This window comes from Lepisosteus oculatus, chromosome 9, assembly GCF_040954835.1.
Source record: "Lepisosteus oculatus isolate fLepOcu1 chromosome 9, fLepOcu1.hap2, whole genome shotgun sequence".
NCBI classification, from domain to species: domain Eukaryota; kingdom Metazoa; phylum Chordata; class Actinopteri; order Semionotiformes; family Lepisosteidae; genus Lepisosteus; species Lepisosteus oculatus.
The window spans coordinates 30,882,089-30,904,424 of NC_090704.1; the positions used below are offsets into that span (position 1 = coordinate 30,882,089).

Consider the following 22,336-nt stretch of genomic DNA (forward strand, 5'->3'; position numbering starts at 1 on the left):
CGCAGTATTTCTGACAGTCCTCCCTGAACCTCACACGCGGAAAGCGCCCCTTATTTAAATCGATTACCCTCTTTGCTCGAGTATAAATCAAGGCAACTAAATACTGAACTAAAAACGCTTTAGGTTTTCTCTAAAGAACTTTCTCTGCTTAGATGCCTGAATGTTCACACGAGATTCCCTGTCACTCACAGGAGCCTGTTTTCAGGTGCCGCAGCGGGCGCCTGCTGCTTAGAGTTCCGTGTCTCAAAACCTTCAGGTAACAGAGTTAAACCTGTCGTTTACCAGACGCAAAAAAATGCCAGGAACAGGGGAAAAAACAATACATGTATTTTGATTTATGCGTAACATATACGCACACGAACATACATCAGACTCGTGTCAAAAGTACATTTGAAACGGATTTCAGCATTCGTATTAGATGTTTGAAGAGTACCTTTCCGCAACTTCGTGTTTTTAGTGTGAATTCATAAGCCATCATTACAACAATTTGTTTCTTGTTTAATGGTATGTGCTTATTTTTCGTCTACTATATCCGAGCGATCTAAGGTAGGGCCTTCTGTATCTGCCACTACCTGATTACGCATCAGTTGTTTCTCCTTATCATTGTACTTTGTGTACTGAGTAACAGAGCTAACTCTGAAATTGACACTCTCCTCATTAAAACCTGTCACCAATTCACGTAAGCCGTTTGGGCGAAAGGGGGTCTGCTAAATAATAATAATAATAATAATAATAATAATAATAATAATAATAATAATAATAATAATAATAATTGCTTACACTTATATAGCGCTTTTCTGGACACTCCACTCAAAGCGCTTTACAGGTGATGGGGTCTCCCCTCCACAACCACCAATACGTCTTATGAAGTAGTACACATACAATAAACACGTAGTTCTTATTGTAAAATAAAATTATTGTGAAATAGACTTGGTGTGTAAACAACCTAACGTGTGCGATGACCTGTGTACCTGTCCTATCTGAAACACAGACCAGAGTACCCTGCTCAGATAGAGCTAGGTCACAGAATGATGGTAACTGCTCCTTCAGTTCAATATCAGCCGATACCAGGCATGACCTCTCCGTCTGCGAACAACACTTATGGCAACATTCTACGTATAAATCCTGATATAAACCTGTACAAAATTATACTGTTTTTGGAATAAGACAATGACTGGTTACTCTTAACATAATCCCTTTTACGTACTGTATGATCTCGCCAGTTAGGAAAGTAAAATCCGTTTTCCTTTTGTAATGTACACCTTCAAAGCCTGCAAAACGAGTTTTTTTAGATGAGCTTTTTCAGAATCTATTATCGCCACTGTGAATTATTCTTGAGGCTCAAATCAAGCGATTTGAGTTGAGGAGCCTGTAGAGGCCGCTCCATAAATCGATTGTACCGGAGAAGTCAGTGCCGGGGGTGGGAGAGGGCGTTATCACTCCCTCCTTGAGGTTGAGAGCCAAGCAGTGTGGAAGTGGCGTCTTAACAGGTGAGCTTCGCGTCTGCCGTATAACAACCAGTGCCCCAGTTTTACTGGGGGCACCCGACTTTCTCACCCTCCCCGGCCGGCACTGAAAATCCCGCTTCCCAATTATTACAAATACATCTCCCGTCACAGCCATGAAAAAAGTAATTCTCTGGTACTGTACGCGCCATGTGCTTGATCCATATAGACTGTAGTCAAATACACGGAGCTTCCGGGATTTCTCTTAATCCCCGAATTATTTCTCAAGGTCTTCGCGTCAAGTAGCCATAATGTCATTTATCCACATTGTTCTCGCTTTCCAAGCTACGCTGCTTCAATTTTCTTCATTCCAGAGCCCAAAGGGTTTAAAATATATGTAGCCTAAGGCTAGCATACTTCATATGCGTCTGCATGCTTCACAAGCGCCCGTCATTACCTCCTTTTTGTTAAACAGGTGCCCTTATGGAAGCTTGATTTCTCCTGATTTCAATAAGATCAATTTTACAGCACCATATACGCGACAAGTGATACACGCGATCACTGTGTGTAGCGCCGTTTCGCTAACTCAATGTTGTTGTTTTTTGGTAACGATAAATATCATATTTAATATCAATATATCAATCTAACAATCTAACGTTAATCCTAGGAGATAATAGTTTTTTAAAAAGACAGTACTGGCCGAATTTGTGTTTTCAGATCTGGAGTTTATCGGTCCTTTCATCAAGATGATTCCTGATCTGTTTTTAACCTTGTATGATGGCTTCCTTCGAATTTAATTAAAACTATTGACAGTAACAGTGCAGCGGTGCCATGTTTCTCAATATAAACTGTTAGGGTACCCGCGGGAAAAAATTGACGTTTTCCACACGAAAATGTTTTAATATAGCAGAAAGTATGAAGATCAGCGGCGCGGTAGGCCTGTTCGTACTTTACAAACAGCGAAATGTTAAACTTAATTTGATCAATATAGTTCATACAAATGTAAATAATATGTAAACGCGCTCAGAATAATACAGTCTAAATAATAATAATCCTTTGCAAACCCAAGCACGCTGTATATAGTCATAAGGAAAAGACAAAACAAATCAAAAGTATATAAAATGAAAGAAGAGCATACAAGATAAACTGGAAGCCAAGCAGACATAGGAGGACTAAATAAAAGGGAAGTTTTAATTTTGGATTTGAAAAGAGTTAAAGAATTTGTCTCTCGAAGAGTGGGAGAAAGGACATTCCGTAACACAGGAGCGGGGAGAGAAAAACACGGCCGCCGGTATTCGGAGATTAAGAGCCTGAACTGAACAGAGCCAGCCGGGGGAGGGCGAACACGAACGAGCTCAGAGATATATGAAGGAGCCGGGCATCAGGCTGCATTTTTAAGACTACAACACGAGCACTAGATCCAAACGATACTCAGCAAGTTAACAATGATTAGCGTGCACTCTAATGTGTACTACGGTACATTGTAGGAGTAGACAATGTAGTTAAAAATGAGAACCCAAAAGTCAAAACTATGTTTTCATTACAGTCCTCGCGTGAAAATATTTGCTCACTTGGTTAAACCCAGTCAGCTCTGTAAACTAATCATCTAAGCCCTTAAAGCGCTTTCATAATTTATACAAAGAAGCCGGTAAACCTCATCTGATTCCTCCAGTCTGCATAGTCAGTGACTGGGAATCGCTGTTCCGAGTGACGGACAGCAGCGGCGAGTCCCGACTGAAACCTCAGGACAGCCGTGCGCTTTCTCCGGTCTGCTGTGACCGGTGCTCATCATGCGCCCAGAGATGAGGGAAAACCTCACACCCCACTACACGCCAAGCCCCCCATAACGATAAACACCGATATCTATCACTTCACGCTTCCCGGCATAGCAAACAGACGTCTTTGGTTGTTTTGCGTGATTTTTTAAACGGCGATACAGAGACGATTTCACGACCTCGTTTCCAGTAAGCTTTACACGGAATAGTCCGCGGGCTAAAATATAGAGTAAGGACATATTATTATAGTACAGGCTATTACAGGTTAGCATATAGCCTATTAAAAAAGAAAACAAAACACGAATTAACCTTAAAGAAAAACAGAAACGAGAAGGAAGGGGGAGATGTCAGCAGACCGCTCCTGTTGCGGTGACGGCTCGGGCGGTGAAGAGCCCTGTTCCAGATCACGGGAGGTAATAGCGCACCGGGTCGCGGCCAAACCGAATTCATCTGGTAAACAGACCGCCCTCTTGTTTAGTTTCCCATTTCTGTCTACGATTTGTGTAAGAAAAAAAACTTTACATTTTCTTTCACCTATTTTACTTCGTTTTAATTTCAAGATTTAATTTCCAGGAGGTTTAGATCACTATACATTTAGACAGTTCTTGAAGAATAGCCTGGCGACAGTACTTTAGTCTACTTTAACTTTCATTTCTTTAAGCTTCTTCTTTAAGTTTCTGCTATTCCAGCGAAAAGTCTTTCTTTCTGCATTATTTTTTTAATAGAAAGTAGTGTTTGTTAAGCGTAATTAACGAAAGGAAAGCGTTATCGTCTCAAAGCTTTTCGGAAATGAACGGAGGGCTTGCCCTGTTTGTTGATTGTTGTGTTACTGTGGACTCTGGAATATACTGAGGCGATTTCCGAAGAAAATGAGCTTGTAGCAATTACTCTTCAACTAATTAGGGTATAATAGATAAACATTTAAGTTACGTGCCATGTATCGACATCAAATCTTCTCAGCGTAGGCCTTAGAGATATTTAATTTACAATTCGATGTCTTCGATAAAACCAAACACCAGAAACGATATTATCGATGAGCCATTGCTTACCAATTGATTTTTGATTGACGTTACGGAATTCCATTTTAGAATTCCGATTTTATTCTGTATCTATTATAATAAGAAATCTACTCAACGAGAAGAGGTTATTCGGTCCATTTTATTGTAGACATTATTTTCAGCAACGATGATTCTCTGCTATTCTCAATGAAAGGCGGTAGGAAATACATTCAGTTCATATCGATATCAGAGAGGGGACCATTTGCTTATGATATTCTCTTTGTAGAAACACATTTCACTGCTAATGTGACACTACAAGTAACCACATTAACTTCTGATCTAAACTGGCCTCATGATCGAGGAATTCGTGTCAATCATCTATGGCATCATAAACATATAATCAGGAAGGAATTTGTTAAAAAATGGAGTTAAAAACGAATTATCGAACAAAATCACTACAGCACCTCAACCTTTATGGTAATATGAAAATTATTATATCTTTTGCAATATAATTTTGCCGTTCAAAGAAAGTAAATAATGTTTTCCTCGAAACCTTACGAAAAAAAAGAGACAGGTGTCAAGAGAGTTCATCCGAGCAAAAATATCCCAGGAAGCAGCATTGCGATGAGTGGTCCAACAGTTCCATCTAGCGTTGGACGACAGAATCACACCCTGCTCCTTCCCAATCGGTCCCGTGTTAAGGACTCAACGGATCATTGGAAGGCATTGAATGCTGGTCACAGATATGAAACTTCCGCCACTGTTTCTGCACAGAGTGACAACTTCCTTATCTACTAAGAAAATCGGGCCTTTTGAATTCTCATCTGTCATATTTTGTGAACAGATACGGGTACAGAGCACCAGAACGTTCACCAGAAGGATCAAAGAAGAAGTATCTCGACTGCTACAGAAAAACTAGGAGGATTTAAATCAAAATGAATGCATGTGCAGGGAAACTGCTGCAAGCTAATATGAGCATCAATGAGCTGGCTACTGCTTGTTAGATCTAATTTCTGTACATCTAGAGACGTTTCAAGGGCTAAGACCCATTCAAATGCTTCTTTCGGTCAGCCAGTATGGAACACGTTGAATGCCATCTCTTTTACCTTTCATTTTTCTTCTTTGGAACCTTCCACTGCCACTAACAGCGCAAGGGTGGACTGTACATCAATAAGAGCTTTGCAGAGATGTTTGTGGACAAAATGTAGTACTGTAGCTTGCAATATCCATTTCTTTCCCACCATGCTGTCGGAATCACAATACCTTCCCCCACAATCGTCTTGGGTCACTTGGGCTGTTCAACACTGACTTGTATAAATAATAAAAGGAAAGAGCTCCTGTCAGCATCTGTGGAGAACATCTATTCACTTTCACCCAGCTCAAGTGACTCTGTTCACCACGGCAGCCCCAGGTTTGACACCAGTGATAAGATGTTACTCACTAGCATTCTTTGGCATTTTGCTCTGCGTTTTCTGTTTTTTTTTTTGTAGCTCTCGCTTTGCCTTTTGCTCATATTGAACTTCCTGGCTTTGTCATTAAATTCTGTTTTAATGAGGACTAGCAAATGTTTTAGCTTGTTCAGTTTAATAATACCAAGGTTGATGACGAGTAGCGCAAGATGGACTCTTTGTGGTCATCAATTCCTGAGACAAAACTATGAAACACAGAGACACTTTGGAAAACATTCCAAAAGTAGCGTGCAATGCATTTGAAAATGTTTTTACACACTATGTATGAATGCTTAAATACTTTATGTATGCTGCATGTGAGAAGTATTACATAAATAATCACAACAACTGAAGAACAGGATCCTCACCTAAATGTGAAGTATTGTGGGATTCTTTGTCTTTTGGCTACGTTTAACACACATGCAATTATTATTATTATTATTGTTGTAGTTGTTGTTGTTTTGAGAGTGTGATTTTAGATGGAAATGAACAGGGAAGTGTGCCCCAGAATAAATGTTGAATGATTGCTGGGTGAATATTACAATAAACAACTGCAATGACATCCCAGAATCCACCAATCCAAGGTGTCTGGTATGTCATTCGTGAGTCATGTCATCTTGCAGGTGATTGGTGCAACTCGCTCACTCACACCTTGTTAACACAGGGCTGAGGAACGCACAACACACGAGCATCAGGACATCCTCACACCCAGTGGGATTCCACAACAAACACGGACAGTCAGGTTTGTTTGCAGCACAATGGTGATCCTTTTTGTAGACATTCAAACATTCCCCTAGAATTTGGTAACACTGACCACACAACCTGAGATTAATGGTTTGGTTGCCCATAGAAAGATAAGATTCTTCATTGCACAGCAGGACATAAAGATCGCCTTGTAGACAAAGATCTTAGCCTATCATCTACCAGTCAGAGAGGGATTGGCAGCGAAGCAGAATACTGTTGCCCCACAGGTAGGTCTCATAGATGAATGTCCTGTTAAGAGGAAGTCCTGTTACGATCTCCACCACAACATCAAATAAAAAGGTTACAAATAAGAGGAGGTCATTTGGCCCTTTTAGCTCATTTGGTAGTTAGTAGTTCATTGATCCAAGGATCTCATCCAGCCATTTCTTGACTCCAATACTGCAGCTGAGTAGCTTGTTCCATACACCCACAACCCTTTGGGTAAAGCAGTGTCTCCTGATCTTGGGTTTAAATGTACCTCCACAGAAGGGAAAAAGGTGCCACATGGATTCGAACCTATGGTCTCATGTTAACTTGACAGGTGCTTTAAATGAACTAAGCCACACTACTGCTTCTGCCAGTGCTGCTACTGTTCTCATCAGAAGGTCATATTTCCCATTAAATTGTCAAAGTAACATTAGTCGGGGAAGTTCTTTTGTCCCTAATGATTCAGGTATAATTAGAGGTAATGTTTGTGCCATGCTACAATTTAGTCCACAAAATACTCCCAGCAATAAAAATCAGGCACATTTCATTTTCTTGGGATTTAACATAAAAGATGAATAACTTTCCACCACAAACGGCAAAAGGTTTTTGTTAAACATGAAGGTCTGTGCCAAAAAAAGAGGATTTTGTCCATAACGCAAAATGCACTTTGTAATACTTTCGTCCACCAAAAACCATTTTATGGATAAAATGCATTGTGATACAAACACCGCACAAATTCATCAAGATCATCAACAGTGACACCAGAGGAAGTGAAGTTTAAGAACAAGGAATCTAAAACCAGATTCTCAGTCACCTGTGATGGCCTGTGGCTCCGAAAGGCTACAGCCAGCCAGGGGAAGATTCATGCAAAGACTGAGACAAATGTTATTCAATTGCACTAATGGTATACATATTGAGATTGGAGTTATCCTGCACAAATTACCAGTTCATTGTTCAAATACCAAAATCATTGCTTTCCCTCCTACTTTAATTATGCAAATCACAGTGGAAATAAAATGCATTCCTCTAGGCCAGGAGACTGCTTGGGGACACCATGTCTGCAGGTGTTCTAGGGCTCTCCGATGCACCATCACATGAAGAACCTGGAGAAGCTGTTAGATTGGTTTAATTTAGCCAAGCAATAATGGGGTGGTTAAGATCATTAAGAAATGATCTGGTATGATAACCTGCAGACACACTGCCCTTCCAGGTCCAGGTCTGGACTGGATATCCTTGTCCTTGACAGTCAGAAGCTGCCCATACTAAAAACGTTTTTTCAACAACACCGTATAGATAAGGATGACCAAAAACAGACAGAACTACCTTTCTCTCCTAACACTCCTTCGTTAGCCTTAATGCAGAGAAGTGTTTTCTAATCTTTAAGGCAGAGGTACCCAGCTCTGGTCCTGGAGTCACAGTCCGGCAAGTTTTAAGTTTAGCCTTAAATCCTTGTATTTCCTTAAATCCTTACACCTGTATTTTAAACACCTGTGAACATTTTGTTCTATTCATTGACTTGTTGGATCAGTAGTTTAGAGATCATTTGAAATTAAGACATCTACATCGTGTAGCTCTGCGTGGAGACATAGTCCTGAACACATTAACCACGATGATCCAAACACGTGTGAGAAAAACCTGCAATGATAACGACAATACTTTACGTTTCATTAAAAGTATCGTGACTAAGGGTAGATTAAGCTTACCTCACAGTTCAACTTTTAACGAAGGACACACATTTAAACCTGCAATATTCAAATTATCTGTTAAAACTTTGCCTGTAGACCAGTCATGTGTCCATGGCAAGGTCGTGTTAGCAGGGATTCTGCGGGGTCCCACAATTCCATGCTTAAGCAATAAATCTCTCGGGTCTTTTTAGGCGCTTTGTATCTTAGTAAAAACTTGCGATACTTGGACTGTTACGTCCGAACACGTTCATTTCTGTGTCAAGTGAATAGCTTTGTCAATGCCGTTGTCTTTATAATATCATAAGAAACGTAATTCAGAAACACTAAAACAACTGAGCAATCTTGTTTCCGACATCCCTCATAAAAAAAGAATGAGCTGGGAATGCCAAAACAATTGTCTATTTTATTGCGTAAAAACGAAAGTATTTCGCTTTATTTGCGATTTCCTCGAGTACAGAAAACTCGACGGAAGAGATGGAAGAACCGTGGATTAATTTGGAAATTCGAGTCAATACGGTGGACTGTTTAAGATTGTTCACTGGGAATTCACCAGGAATTCGGCCTAAGTAGCTCCCTGTAATTCTCCTAAAGGACTAGTTTTTTCGTCTGTCAAAGAAACTCCGATGATCTACGTACAGAGTCCGCATTTACCAAACGTTTTAAAGCGGAAACATTTCTCTGCGTTTTGATTTATTCATTCGACTGTCGTCTCTAATTGAGACTAGGCCCATGCGTTTTTCAGGACTTGTGTTTTCTTACACATGTGTTGACATGTTGCAGAACAGGGCCTTGAAGCCAGCTCACTTGCAGAAAGCCTTACGATTTTATTTTTTAACACAATTTCATTTGCAGACATATTTATATGCGTCTTGCAGCAAACATTTATTTTCCTGCATCAGTTTTGGAGTGAAGAATAATTCCTGCTGGAACTGCGTACACTCCAGCAACGTGTGCATTTTGGTATGGGGTTGATATCCTTGGCTTCATAAGGGTCTTAATAATCGGCTAAGGGTCAAATAGCACAAAAGGCTAAAAGCTCAATTGGAAAGAAAAGCAAAAGACACAGGGATACCCCAGCACCTAGGATAACCTGAGGACCAGTGTGCAGCTTGTCCAAAACGGGATATATATATGGCTTTCAGATTCCCTGTTTGAAACCCATGAACACAAGCCAGCAGTGAAATTTAATACACTTCATTACACTAAAAAGATGGAGCCACCAGATGGCGCTAACACCTTCCTCATAACGGTTTCGAGCAGTGTGGTCTGAGGTCAGGGCGAAGAGGAGGGCTGGCGTTGAGTCAGCCTTACTCCGAGGACGGCGGCCAGATTCACAATACAACACATCTTACACACGCCCTTGAAATAATCGATTTGTAGAGATGTAAAAGAATCAGGTTAGCACTTCAGTAGACAATAGACAATATTCGAATGACCCAGTCGGGGTTGTGGTGGATTCTTACGGCTAAACTCTTACTTCCGGTCTTCATGGCTGAGATCTGCTGAAACGACCCATCTATAGGTCCGCTGCATCAAAGACACAATCACAAGGAAACAAAACATTCGTATCCTGACTGTAGTACCTTCTTGTTAACTGCAACTAACACATCGACGGACTTATAGATACTCGATTCAAATAAACAAAGTCTGACGAACTGGGGCCGGGGTTCCAGAACCACAGTACACGTCTAAACCTGGAGAACATGCCGAGACGTAGTGCGATGTATGAGGTGCTCACGCAAACTAGCAATATCTGGCTCATACTGTTTGCCAGAATGTCCAGAAATGTCCATGTGCTGCCATGTGTTTCCCGAGCAGAAAACTTGTACTTCTTCCTGATGTCCATCAAACTCATTGTATGTGCTGGATTACATATGCGGTTTCTACTTGCGGCGAAACCTCTGCAAACCGCCTAGTTCTTCCATTCCAATTCTCCGGCTCATTAACTCCGGTCCCCCTATTGGCAGTTATTGATAAATTAAGCATGCAGTTTGTTCAATTAAGGTATTTTTGGCCCTTCGGGGACAGTGGGCCCTCTAACTATTTTGTAGTATTACTTTAAACAATTACTTGCTTGACGGCTGTCAAATCGTTCAGGGTCTATGGCAATTCACCTTTTAAATGCTGCCTATAAAATCACCTGATGACGGTTACAATTGTCCCTGGAGTATAGAAGTTGATCATTTAGAGGCTATAAAACCAGAGGAACAGGGGTTCTCCATAACTAGGGAGGTGAAGATCGAGACTGGCAGATAGTTTGCTTTTTACTGTAAGACCAGGCACCAGACTCAAGCAGTCCGCAGCAGCAGAGACGCGGTTGAGGTCTGGGAATCCCTTCCCCTCCCGGTGCTGAGAACGATTACATTCCTGGCCAGACGAGAACCTGCCGTGCCTCAAATTAACACCAGGATTCCCAAGTTACGTTAAAGGTGGGACCGACTTGGAAATAGAACCGGATACCACGGTGCTTTCGAAAGCCCCGGCGTGATCCGTTCACAAGGCTGAAAGACACAAATTAAGCTTTTAAATCGATTTGTAACCTGTTTTTTTTTCCTTCCTTTTAATATTTTCTAATCGGGTGTGCTTTCAGCAAGCGGATCCGAATGAAAATTAAAGTTTTTAAACACTCAGAAATCTGTTCGCTCGTTCTGATTGTTCTTAAAAATTGTGTCGGTTCATTTAGGTACACCTGCGTCCGCTAGGAATATTTAAATACCCATGGAAAACACCCTGCCCAGCAATGGAAAAGAGCTGCAAGAATTCTGGAAGCTACCCAGTCATGTGGTTAAAGCCGATACACTGGTTTCGTTCAAGAATTGTCTGGATGAGATCCGTGGATCAAGTAAATACTTCGAAACTGGCTAGACTCGCCGTGTAGAGCTGTTTTTACGTTCTTTAAATCTCTTTCTTTACGGAAATAAAGCAAATTGAGTAGCTTTCAAAAATGTCAGTTCCATTGTTTCTGTTATTATTTAGAGTCAATTTAATATCAGTTTTGCTTGGATTTTCGTTAACAGGCAACATCAATAAATTCTAAAAATGTTTCATTCTATAATTCAAAAGTGGACTTCGCAGTGTCGCCTGCGTCAAAAAACAATCACAACAACGCGAGTGTCCGTTAACGTTAATTCACAACATACATTTTTGAAAGGCGTGAGTTTTGTTACCCTGTCTCCATCGCAGTTAGGACTGGACAGCCCAGTACAGCTCCATACTGTTCATGCGCTGGGCCACACTGAAACGCCGCCCTCGGGTGGTTAGTGACCGGGTCGGACTGTCCAGTTTTGGGGGCTTTCAGCGTCCTCGCCGAAACTCTCTCAGACATCCTATTTGCCTCACTCTCAGAATTTCTCGTTTTCGTCTCCTTTGAAAATATTAACAGTAGACTTGCAGTTGGCACGATTCTTTTTCGGGGGAAAAAAAATCGAAATCGGTAAAAAAAACAATTTTTCTCAAGTACAAACTTGCTTAGTTTAAAAAATATTTCTATTGTTGGGGATGTTATCGTTAGTTTGGTATGTCAGACGGCACGGAATGTTTGTCAAAAGGGTAACAATGGAAATTATAATTAACATGTTAACATAATGAATGAACATAAGTATATAGAGAAAACAACTTGAAAAAGTTTTGGGGAATTCTTTCCCAGATTTAAAGTTTAGAGTTGATCGAAAAGGTTGCGATAAAGAAAACGTTGCTCCGCATTTTAAAATAACTTAAGTCGAAACGTTTTTAATACCCACACCGGAACGCAATAGAAATTAACAAGAACCACAATGTGAAAGGCAAACCGCTCGGAATCACTGACATGAAATTTATTTTTTTGTGTTAGTAAAGGTATAAGCAATTATGTCGTTTTTTAATGTATTGATAAACAATTTTATTCGAAAAGATCTGGATTAGGACTATAATAAAATGTAAGAACTCTAAACTGAGAAAAAAAACAATGTAAATGTACATGTACATGTTTCATTGATGCGTTTGAAGTGTGAAATATGGGAACTTTGTCATTTTATTTTATGTAACACACATTTGCGCACGTAAGTTTGCACAGATCTGGTTTATTACCGTAAAGGTCCCCAACACTGACGGAAAATATAAATAAAACTAGACTTCATTGAGAACCTAGTTACGAGAAGTCTTAATTGGCCAATCTGACGCTAGACAGGTAACAAACCACATATATAGTTATACAGTATCTTGGCCTTCCAGTGTGTGGACTGTGCGCGGAAGCACCAGGCCTCAACGAAACATACATATTTCAGGAAAAAACCGTTACTGTATGAATTCAACAGACGAATTGGCCCAGGAAAAAGAGCCGAGTGGCACAGAAGGTAACGAGACTATTGTTTAACAAATAAGACAAAACTCCAGATCCTCTGAAAAAAATTAAAAACGGTTAAGCGCCGCTTGATTCCTTCTCTGAAGTGTCACAGGAGTTAGAAAAGAAGGGTGGGGAGCAGAGGGACAAATTGAAGCTCGTTTTCTTGTCATTAGTTATTCTATCTTCATTATGAAACGTCAAATGTATATTTTGGCGTTACAGTCTTATACGAATAATGACAACAACTGTTTAAACGGTTTTTTGTTCACATTAACAAGATTACGAAACTCCGATTTGAGACATGTTAACGACATTGCATACTACTGTATTTCCACTTTTGTGAAATTCACCCAAAAATAAACACTTTCCTCTCGGCTCTCAGAAGTCCAACTTTGCGGAAACAGCAGTCAAAGACCACACGGTTTTTGGGGTACAAAAGAGGTTTGGTCAGCTGGAATATAAACAATAATATTCTTGTACTAGTTAATATAAATATATTAAAAAGAGATCACTCTCTTGGAATGTTTTTAAGTTTGTCCTTTTCTTACGAGCCGCACCAAAGCAGTGTTTGGCTGCGGTTTCGACTGTTACTAGGCTGTCTCTTTCACATATACCTCTCCAGACCGGATGCAAAGTTCGCTTGTCTCACGTACGAGTTATTGGCACCGAACTGGCCGAGACTGTTCATGGGGGACCCCGACACGCCGAGCAGCTGCTCCGTGTGCTCGGCGCAGGAGCCGGACCTCACAGGCGGCAGGGAGAGGCGGTTTCCCGGGCAGTACATCTGCGAGGCGCCCGGGGAGAAGCTGGCCTGGCTCATCGCGGGCAGGTGGGGTGGCGACGAAGGCGGGTAGGGGTACGCGGCCAGGCTCGATGAGATGGCGCCGCTGGCTCTGCTCAGCACGCCGCCAGAGGGGTTGACGGGCTGGGACTGGAAACAGGAGGAGGCATCGGGGACGCTCACCGAGCAGCTGGGAGGCATGCCCCCCAGGTCCGTGTTCAGGCCGAGCGCCGGAGCGTTGAGCTCCACGGCCGCGGCGGGCTGCATGAGCGACTGCTGGCTGATGAGGTTGTCAATGCTGAACATCCTGTGCTGGCCCTGCCCAACCCCCGCTGAGCCCTGGTAGTGGTGCAGCACTGCGGGGTGAGGGGAGCCCATCTGCGGGGCGTACCCGGAGCCCATGCCCGGGTACAAGGTGTTGGGGTACGACGGTCTGCCCACGGGGGTGGGGGTAAAGGCGCTGGAGGTCTGCATGTAGCCCGGGTAGGTGCTCACATCCGTGCGCTTGAAGCGCTTTCGCCGGCGCAGGAAGCTGCCGTTGTCGAACATGTCCTCAGCCGCCGGGTCCAGGGTCCAGTAGTTGCCCTTCCCGGGTCGCCCCGGCTCCCTGGGGATCTTGACGAAGCAGTCGTTGAGGGTGAGGTTGTGCCGGATGGAGTTCTGCCACTTCTTCGAGTTCTCCCTGTAAAAGGGGAATCGCTCCATGATGAACTTGTAGATGCCGCCCAGGGTGAGCTTCCTCTCCGGGGAGTTGGCGATGGCCATGGCGATCAGGGCGATGTAGCTGTACGGGGGCTTTCCTCGCTGCACCGGCCGCTTCCGGCGCCGGCTGCCCGAACTGGGCAGCTGCTCGTCAGCGTGGCCCGGAGCGTTGTCCTCCCGGTCCGCTGCCGGGCTGCTCCCCCTGGGCTCGGACTTGATCAGCACGCCGTCCTTGCCTTGGCCGGGCACTGGAGAGTCCAGGTTGACGTTTGGAGAGACGCCCAGGGGACTGGCGGCCTCGGTCGGGGAATGCTGCGACTCGGCCGTCATGTTGCACATTCCCGAAAAGTAAGTGAAGTTTGCAAGATTCATAAACGGCTGTTAGAGCTGCTGCCCTGGCAGTGACTGCACCTGAACTCAGAGGGGGTCGAGGATGTACCTGACTGTCTGTGCGTGCGGCCCCGCGGGGATTGACTGCTCCGTGTCCAGGTGCGGGCAGTCTTATATGGCACCGCGGGCTGGAGTGACGCCACCCAGCGCTCAGCCCGCACGGACGCGCTCTGTAGGGGGGGCTGTGCTCGCTGCTCACGGCTCTGTAGGGGGCGTCCCCGCAAAACCCGGCCCGGTCGTCCACATTCGGCATTGATTTATTTATTTTCCTCTGTCAGCGCCTTTCGAAGATTTCAGCATCTTTACTTTCCAATGTCTTTACTGGGACTGTTTAATCTCAGCCTACAGTGGAAGTCGATCGTTTCCGTCGAACTCCAGCCTCGTCTTAGTCAGGTGCATTTTTTAAACGAGAAATTGAAAAATGGCTCACTCACATTATGAACCTCGGGCTTCGTTCATTTTTACACATAATCACACATCTTTTTAACGATTACCATATTGAAATAAGGACGATAGGCAGCAGTCTCATGATAAAAATCCAGTTTTTTTCCCTGATCAAATAATTACAAATTCTGAAAGCAGTCTATGTGTAGAAATGTATACAAGAACGTTATAAATTATTTGTATATTATTTTTCTAAAGGTGCGGATCCTTAAAATAAAATTATACGGGTAATAAACTCGGTGTTTCAAAAAAGCTATGTATGAAATACACATAGTTCACTAAAAATATAAATCAAGTTTGTAATTCATCGGTAGTTTTCTACTTCTCTAGTAGTCATACCTACTCTATAATATTTTTAAATGCAATTTATGACAATATTTGTCAAGCAAGCTAAACGGGTAAAATAAACATTTTTATCATCTCTTTCGGCAGTCATATCTGATGAAATATATCTGTATAGCTGTTATTGAGCAGATATTTGCTGTCAAAGATAATAATCCTGTTTGTGTTATAAATATTTTGTGTTCAGTTTGGGCACCGTGTTACAAAACAACGTTTACCCTGGAATCAGCACCACGAAGAGTACCCAGACACGTTCAAACTTTGCCCTACTCTGACAGGCTAAAGGAACTGAATCCTTGTTGGACTGAAAAGAGATGTCTACCAGGGCACCTAATTCAAGTAATCAAAATCCTCAAAGACGTCCATAAAGCCCAGACAGCAGACTTTCTCTGACTCAACAGGAAATCACAAACCAGAAGACACAACTGGAAACTAAAACTGAGAACGGGAGGCACCTCTGTACACAAAGGGTTGTAGGAGTGTGGAACAAGGACGATCGACAACTATCTGACACCGATCCCCTGGTTTCTTTCAAGACACAGCTGGGTGAGCTTCTCGGATCACTTCCGAAAACCAAACAAGCTAGATGGGAGGGGACGCCCTCCTCTCGTTAATAAAGCATTAGCTTTATCGTTTTATTTCGGATAAACAGTGACTATTCTACCATGATCTGCTATCGACTACTATCTACTATTCAGTGACGCCTCATTTATTAACCTTGAACCTTCTTTAAAACAGGAACCGTAAAGCATAAGCGAGCAGACCTTTTCTTTTAAGTATTATTCATAAAGTTCGACTGTTTTGTGGGAGGAGCGCTCACTGATCTCTTGTCTAGGTCCAATTCTTCCAAAGCACCGGCTCTTAATGTGGTGCATTTGAGCTTCCTTATTTAAATACAGTAATCGATTGTATTGGTTTCTGGCGTTGATTCTCGTTCAGCAATCGCCGAAGAACGTAGTGAAAAAGGCATTTTTTTTTGTCGAGTTAGTCCTTTTTAAATTAGATCAGGTGGGGAGCTGCGTCAGCATGCGTAGGCTGCAAAGGAACAAGTAAAGGTTTATTTCAGGCTGAGAAGAGAAGAAAGGAAACACAACGTTTCGGCTGCGGAGCCTTCATCGGGAGTGGACACAGCCGACACGTTGCGTTTCCTTTCTTCTTATGCTGAAAAGAGACGAAAGAAAACACAACGTTTCGGCTGTGGAGCCTTCTCACCCGAAGAAGAGCCAGACACACCCGAAGTTTTCTTTCTTCTCTTTTCAGCAAGGAATAACCCTTTACTCCTTTTTTAAACGATACTGTTAGTGTTTCCCTCTTCGAACTGACCTCCTAGACCGTATAGCGACAGCTATATATTATTTCGGTATAAAATAGATCGCACGAGTTCCTTCTTCGTTATGGAATATGCTCAGAAAAGCAGAAGAATTGGGGGGTGGCCTGTTACGGCACGATCACGCCACAGTTAGACAAGTGGGGACAAGGGCTGGGGTGACGGAGAAATACTTTAAGCACACAGGTCACTGAGAGACAGGATACCAGCTGCCAAATCACGGACAAACCTCTCAAGCAATCAGCCAGAGAGATATTATCTGCCCAGTCGCTGTCCCCATTTTGAATGTCTCCCAAAAGCCTCTAACATACTACCAGTAATTTGAATTAACCGCATTCTAACATACTCTAAAATATTCTGCTCAAATGAAATCAGTTTTATTATCACCAACGTTAACTGTAAGAAAAGTGAATGCTTGTTTTGTAGCCTTCTGACCTCGAACCATTTCCGTTTTCCCAAATAAAAAGACCGCTCTCCAAGGTCAAAGATGAACGGCAAAAAATACCTCTGTTCTCTTCTGTTTCCCCTCTTGTTCCGAGCTTACCAGCTGTTAGTATGCTGTAGATATCACAAATCCCAAATGTCTAAGCTTCGTCAAGTTTACAACAGCCTATTACAATTCTGCACGGGTACAGGTGAAACCGCGTGATAATTAATTTAGCAAATTCGCGCGCAATCTTGGCTTATCAACACCTCTTGTCCGGACTTTTCATTATAGCCTGGTAGAATGTAAATGGGAAATAATTTTTATATCTTTTTCATTCCTTTTCACCTATAAAATGTTTTTTTTTTCTCCGAAGTCAGCAATAAATGTGTCTCGCAGGTTAACAGCAGTAAAGTTGGTATCTGAGAGTTAACTAAGTAGTGGATCCTGCCGGTCGTCGTCATTTCTTTAAATATTACAGGATTTTAGCAACAAAGTTAAGTCAGATCTGTCTAAACTGTGTACAGCTCTCAAGATTCAAGTACTCAGTTTATTTCCAACGAACCTTTTACCTCTGCTTTTTAATTAGAAAACGGGTTCTGTAATATACAGACGGGAAATTTGACGGAATTCGTCAGTGTTTTCCACAACATAACCAAACCCCTTTGAATTTCACTGGGACGGTAAGAGTGTTATCTGCAGAGCTCTGCCGCCCTTGTGTGCACTCAGTCGCTGGAGGACACGAGTCGCCTAGAGAATCCTGTAACCAGTGTGAAAACACCCCTATAATCTGGGAAGACCTTAACCACCGCAACAAGACTGACCTCTAAAACCCTTCCGATGAAGCCAGACTCTCACAATCTTCCCAAGACAGGAAGCTGATCCCCCGAGATAAATAGAAAAGCGTTGTTGCCTTAGGTGACCCCCCTCCCCACGCCCAAATCGACTTATTTTGTTAGTTAAGTCATTCTGTGCAGCATAGCTGAGCGGGCTGTGTGTGGACATCAACATCATGACCGTCACAGCTCTCTCGGTCCAGCGCAGCGCCCGTTCCGCCCCCCTTTTTTTAAAAAAAAGCCTCTTCCGCCTCTATTGAGCCTCTCGGTGTGTGACGAAAGCGGAAGCTCCTTCCCACAAATGTCTGAGCAGGTTCTGCACACCTATCGCCTCCTGACAGGAGGTCTTCCCCTCCTGGGATTAGTTCAGGATTTCCTTGGACTCCTGAGATCGGTTCTGGAAATCCCCGCTCTAGTCGTCATCTGTTCTGTTGTTTTTTGCTACAAGTCCACTTCATTGTCATTTCATCATCTTTTCCTGATACCTCAATCGCACACACGCTTCCACAGATGAGACGCCTGTTGTCCCTTTGCTTTTTTGTCTTTGGTTTTTGTCTTTGTGTTAATACCAGCAGCACACGATGCTAAAAGACCTTCTTTTTTAAGGCACTGAGCTATTTGCAACTTTAGAATCATATTGGTTTTTGGTTGGCCTGTCCTCTTGTGCCATATACTTTGATTTTCTCAAATAGGGTGTATGTTAAACATGACATCTTGTCGAATTACTTTAGGGCCGGCTTTCACGTTACTTTCTTGAGCGTATTGCACTTGGGGCTCTTGTGGTTTGGTGCAAACGTAATATAATGTCCTTAAAAAGTACAGATGCATTATTTCTGAAATCTTTTTCGTACAGCCCTCCACTGTGTCATGCTAAACGTACTCATGCGACTGTCTGGCGCTCAGTGGGCAGCAGGGTTTTGCCGAAGAGGAGGGAGTGTTCCATCAGCTGGGGCGATGGTGCCGAAGATGAGGAAGATGCAGAGTCCTGCCGTGGCCCAGCGCGTGCAGGGCCAGCCTCATTCCTCGGATGCCCGTGCCGACAGCCAGAGGAGTTTGCTGTGCAAATCCGCCCTAGAAACAACATGTTTGACTTCAGCTGGAGCGCTGTCACGCCGCCTAAATCAACCAATTGAAAAATAAAAACAAATCATTAAAACAAACGATTTAGCTGTGAAAACTCCGGGGGGGACGTGTGTCAAAAAGTAATGATGTCTTTGCTTTCAAACACTCCCTGGGCACTGCAACGAAGGGAAGCCTCTCTGAAATTTCTTGTCTCGTACTGTGTATTGATCCGTTTCAAAGGGGACACATGTTTGCAGGTGGCGCACAGTCATCACTGCTCAGTACAGAGAGGGCTGGAGAGGCTGTATCTCCGCCTAATCCCTGTGCTCTGCCCTCCTCGCCTCTCCCCTTCCCTTCTGCATGAAGCGGACAACTCGTTTAAAAACTGTTTGTTCGTCTGCACCAGCCTGGACAACTGCTTCCCACTCCTCACAGATTTACACAAAATAGCCAGTGTCCAAAATTGTGCACACTGCCAGGCTCTTCTGTTGTCACCCGTTTCTTCAGAGGTGCACACTAGTTTTATTCTCCCAGTTGTGCCTTGTATGTTGCCCGGTTATGTTTTTTTTCTTGTGGACAAATGCAGATGTATAGATGTATTTGTACATCTCACACGCACGTGCCATGAGAGCATGCTTACATTAAGATAGCATATGTTGGCATGTTTGAGGGCTCCCAGCTTCTTAGAGGCAGAATTGTAAAGAAATATTTTCTTGAACATTATTCTGTGTTGTAGATTCAAAAACCAGGACTCCCCCTGAGTCCTACTCAATCCCATCGCATCATCACAATTTCAGATGCCTGCCGACTAATGAGATAACCTCCAACTATTGACAAGCACACACACACAATCAGAATGTCATGTAAAACTGCTGCATTTATGCGGAGCAGTTACAGACTGGTTTGATTAATATTTTTCTGCAACGTGACTGTGTTGTGTCTTAGGTCATTAAGAAGAGGCTTTTTTCACACTTTGGCACAGAGACATTTTTACTGTACTGCCTTTTGAAAGGCTTAGTGCGATTCTGAAATGGAACAAAAGATCTTTAAACTATGGTCACCTCTTAAAGAGTATTTGCCAGTGGAGTTAACAGAATTGCTGTGTAAGGGTCAATGTGTTAAACTGGAATCTCCTTAGGGGTTCTGCGGACTAGGGAAGGCGGGGAGTTATGTGGATGAGAAGGACGAATGGATCTGGAGAGGAGACAGGATAATTATAATAATAATTGCTTACACTTATATAGCACTTTTCTGGACACTTAACTCAAAGCGCTTCACAGGTAATGGGGACTCCCCTCCACCACCACCAATGTGCAGCCCCACCTGGATGATGCGACGGCAGCCATAGTGCGCCAGAACACTCACCACACACCAGCTCTCAGTGGGGAGGAGAGCAGAGTAATGAAGCCAATTCATAGAGGGGGATTATTAGGAGGCCATGATTGGTAAAGGCCAATGGGAAATTTGGCCAGGACACCGGGGTTACACCCTTACTCTTTTCGAGAAACGCCCTGGGAATTTTAATGACCACAGAGAGTTCACACAGAGTAACATCCAGGATGGACGTAACTAGAGAGCTAGAAGTGAATTGGAGACTGGAGAATTGTTTTTGTATCTGCATCTTTCTGATATTGTATACTATTTTCATAATGGTGTTTTCTTGTTCTCTTAATCTTACTGCTCTTTAATGATTGTATGTGAATGTTGTTGAAAATTAATAAAAAAGGGAAAAAAAGCAACAGTGTACAGATTAAAAATCACACTGTTTATTTTTATATTGTTACTTTTTTTTTAAAAGAGTCTCAGATTTATCTGCAATGGACTGGCATCCTGTCCAGGCTGTATCCTGCCTTGCGTCCTTTGCTTGCTGGGATAGGCTCTGGCTCCCCTGCTACACCATACTGGATAAAGTGGGTTAGGAAATGGATGCATGGACAGTGTCATGTTTATCAAATTGGAAAGTTATTTTTAAATTGTATAAGTGACAGCAACAGCCCGATAGAAAATGATTTTGTTTTCCATTTACCCGTGGTTGGGGAAAAAACGGTTGGAATTCTCTCAGAGCTGAAGTTGGACGTGCAGCTCACTGGGCATCAGAGCAGAAGGCTTTGAAAATGGTCACAATTTTCTAGTCACCAAACTAAACAGAGCGCAGATGGTCTCCCTTCACTGAACAACACGAGTGCTGACATCTGCGCGCTTTCTTAACACTACCCTGACCAAGATTGGAATGGAAAGGCTCCTCCACCTTCTCCATGACTTGTATCAATGTTAACATTGATTATGAATGTTTCGCTCTTTTTTGCCTGAAGGAAAGAAGACTCCTGATGTTAATACACTAAAAAGGAAATGTTCAACAACTGCCGGGACTAGAAAGATTTCTCTAAAAGGATGTCTTGATACAAATTCAACAGCTTTTTTTTTCCCCCTCAGGTAAATCGCTGAGGTAGACGCAGCGAGGCAAGGTAGTGGCTTATGAATATGACACCGCTTGCTCCAGGGAAATATTCGGGAAACATTTCCTCAGACAGAACATAAAAGAAGAATTGGAAATGGGCCTTTCACGGGCTGGCAGGAAAAGACTGGGCAATGATTCAGTGCAGAGTCATACCGCCCCTCCCCGCTCGCCCCCCCATACACAAAGCCAGTGGAAGGGTGCTCACAGACGGCTGCCTAACAGCTTCGGACAGCCGTGGGATCCTGCCTGGCTCTATCTGAGGGGAAATCTGCCCCTGGGAGCGATCAGGTCAGGCTTGACAAACAGGCATGGAGGCCAGGAAACAGCGCCTGGGGCAGCAGTGGCCTCGCGCTAATCCCCCTGCCACTCCGCGTACACAGGGCCTCGTCACAGTGCTGCAGCACTCCCCTCCCTCTCACCCCGCCACAGGACACTCTCCTGTGTCTGCTGGCTTCTCCCTCACCTCTGTCTCACGCTGCCCCTGCTTGAGTCTCACTCTCACACTGACACTCCTCTGTCTCACGCTGCCCCTGCTTGAGTCTCACTCTCACACTGACACTCTTGTCTCACACTGCCCCTGCTTGAGTCTCACTCTCACACTGACACTCCTGTCTCACACTGCCCCTGCTTGAGTCTCACTCTCACACTGACACTCCTGTCTCACACTGCCCCTTCCTGAGTCTCACTCTCACACTGACACTCCTGTCTCACACTGCCCCTTCCTGAGTCTCACTCTCACACTGACACTCCTGTCTCACACTGCCCCTTCCTGAGTCTCACTCTCACACTGACACTCCTGTCTCACACTGCCCCTTCCTGAGTCTCACTCTCACACTGACACTCCTGTCTCACACTGCCCCTTCCTGAGTCTCACTCTCACACTGACACTCCTGTCTCACACTGCCCCTTCCTGAGTCTCACTCTCACACTGACACTCCTGTCTCACT

At 43.4% G+C, this 22,336-nt stretch overlaps 1 protein-coding gene and 2 long non-coding RNA genes across 3 annotated transcripts in view; 2 read left to right on the forward strand and 1 right to left on the reverse strand.

Moving 5' to 3' along the window:
• Positions 1-21,863, forward strand: part of LOC138241151 (uncharacterized) — a 39,031-nt gene extending 17,168 nt beyond the window's left edge. The window contains exon 3 of the long non-coding RNA XR_011190329.1: positions 21,365-21,863. This is a non-coding gene — a long non-coding RNA (uncharacterized lncRNA). The remainder of the gene's footprint in view (positions 1-21,364) is intronic.
• On the reverse strand, positions 12,283-14,756 carry foxe3 (forkhead box E3). Its single transcript, XM_006635062.3, has one exon. The coding sequence runs from the start codon at positions 14,476-14,478 to the stop codon at positions 13,228-13,230; it is 1,251 nt and encodes a 416-aa protein (XP_006635125.2). The 5' UTR covers positions 14,479-14,756; the 3' UTR covers positions 12,283-13,227.
• On the forward strand, positions 15,419-19,029 carry LOC107078441 (uncharacterized). Its single transcript, XR_001479375.2, has 2 exons — positions 15,419-15,828; positions 18,723-19,029. It is a non-coding gene; the product is annotated as an uncharacterized lncRNA (long non-coding RNA).
• Positions 21,864-22,336: the final 473 nt, after the last annotated feature.

Excerpts from the sequence above, each read along its gene's own strand:
- foxe3 (XM_006635062.3), bottom strand. The coding sequence starts at position 14,478 with ATGAATCTTGCAAACTTCACTTACTTTTCGGGAATGTGCAACATGACG.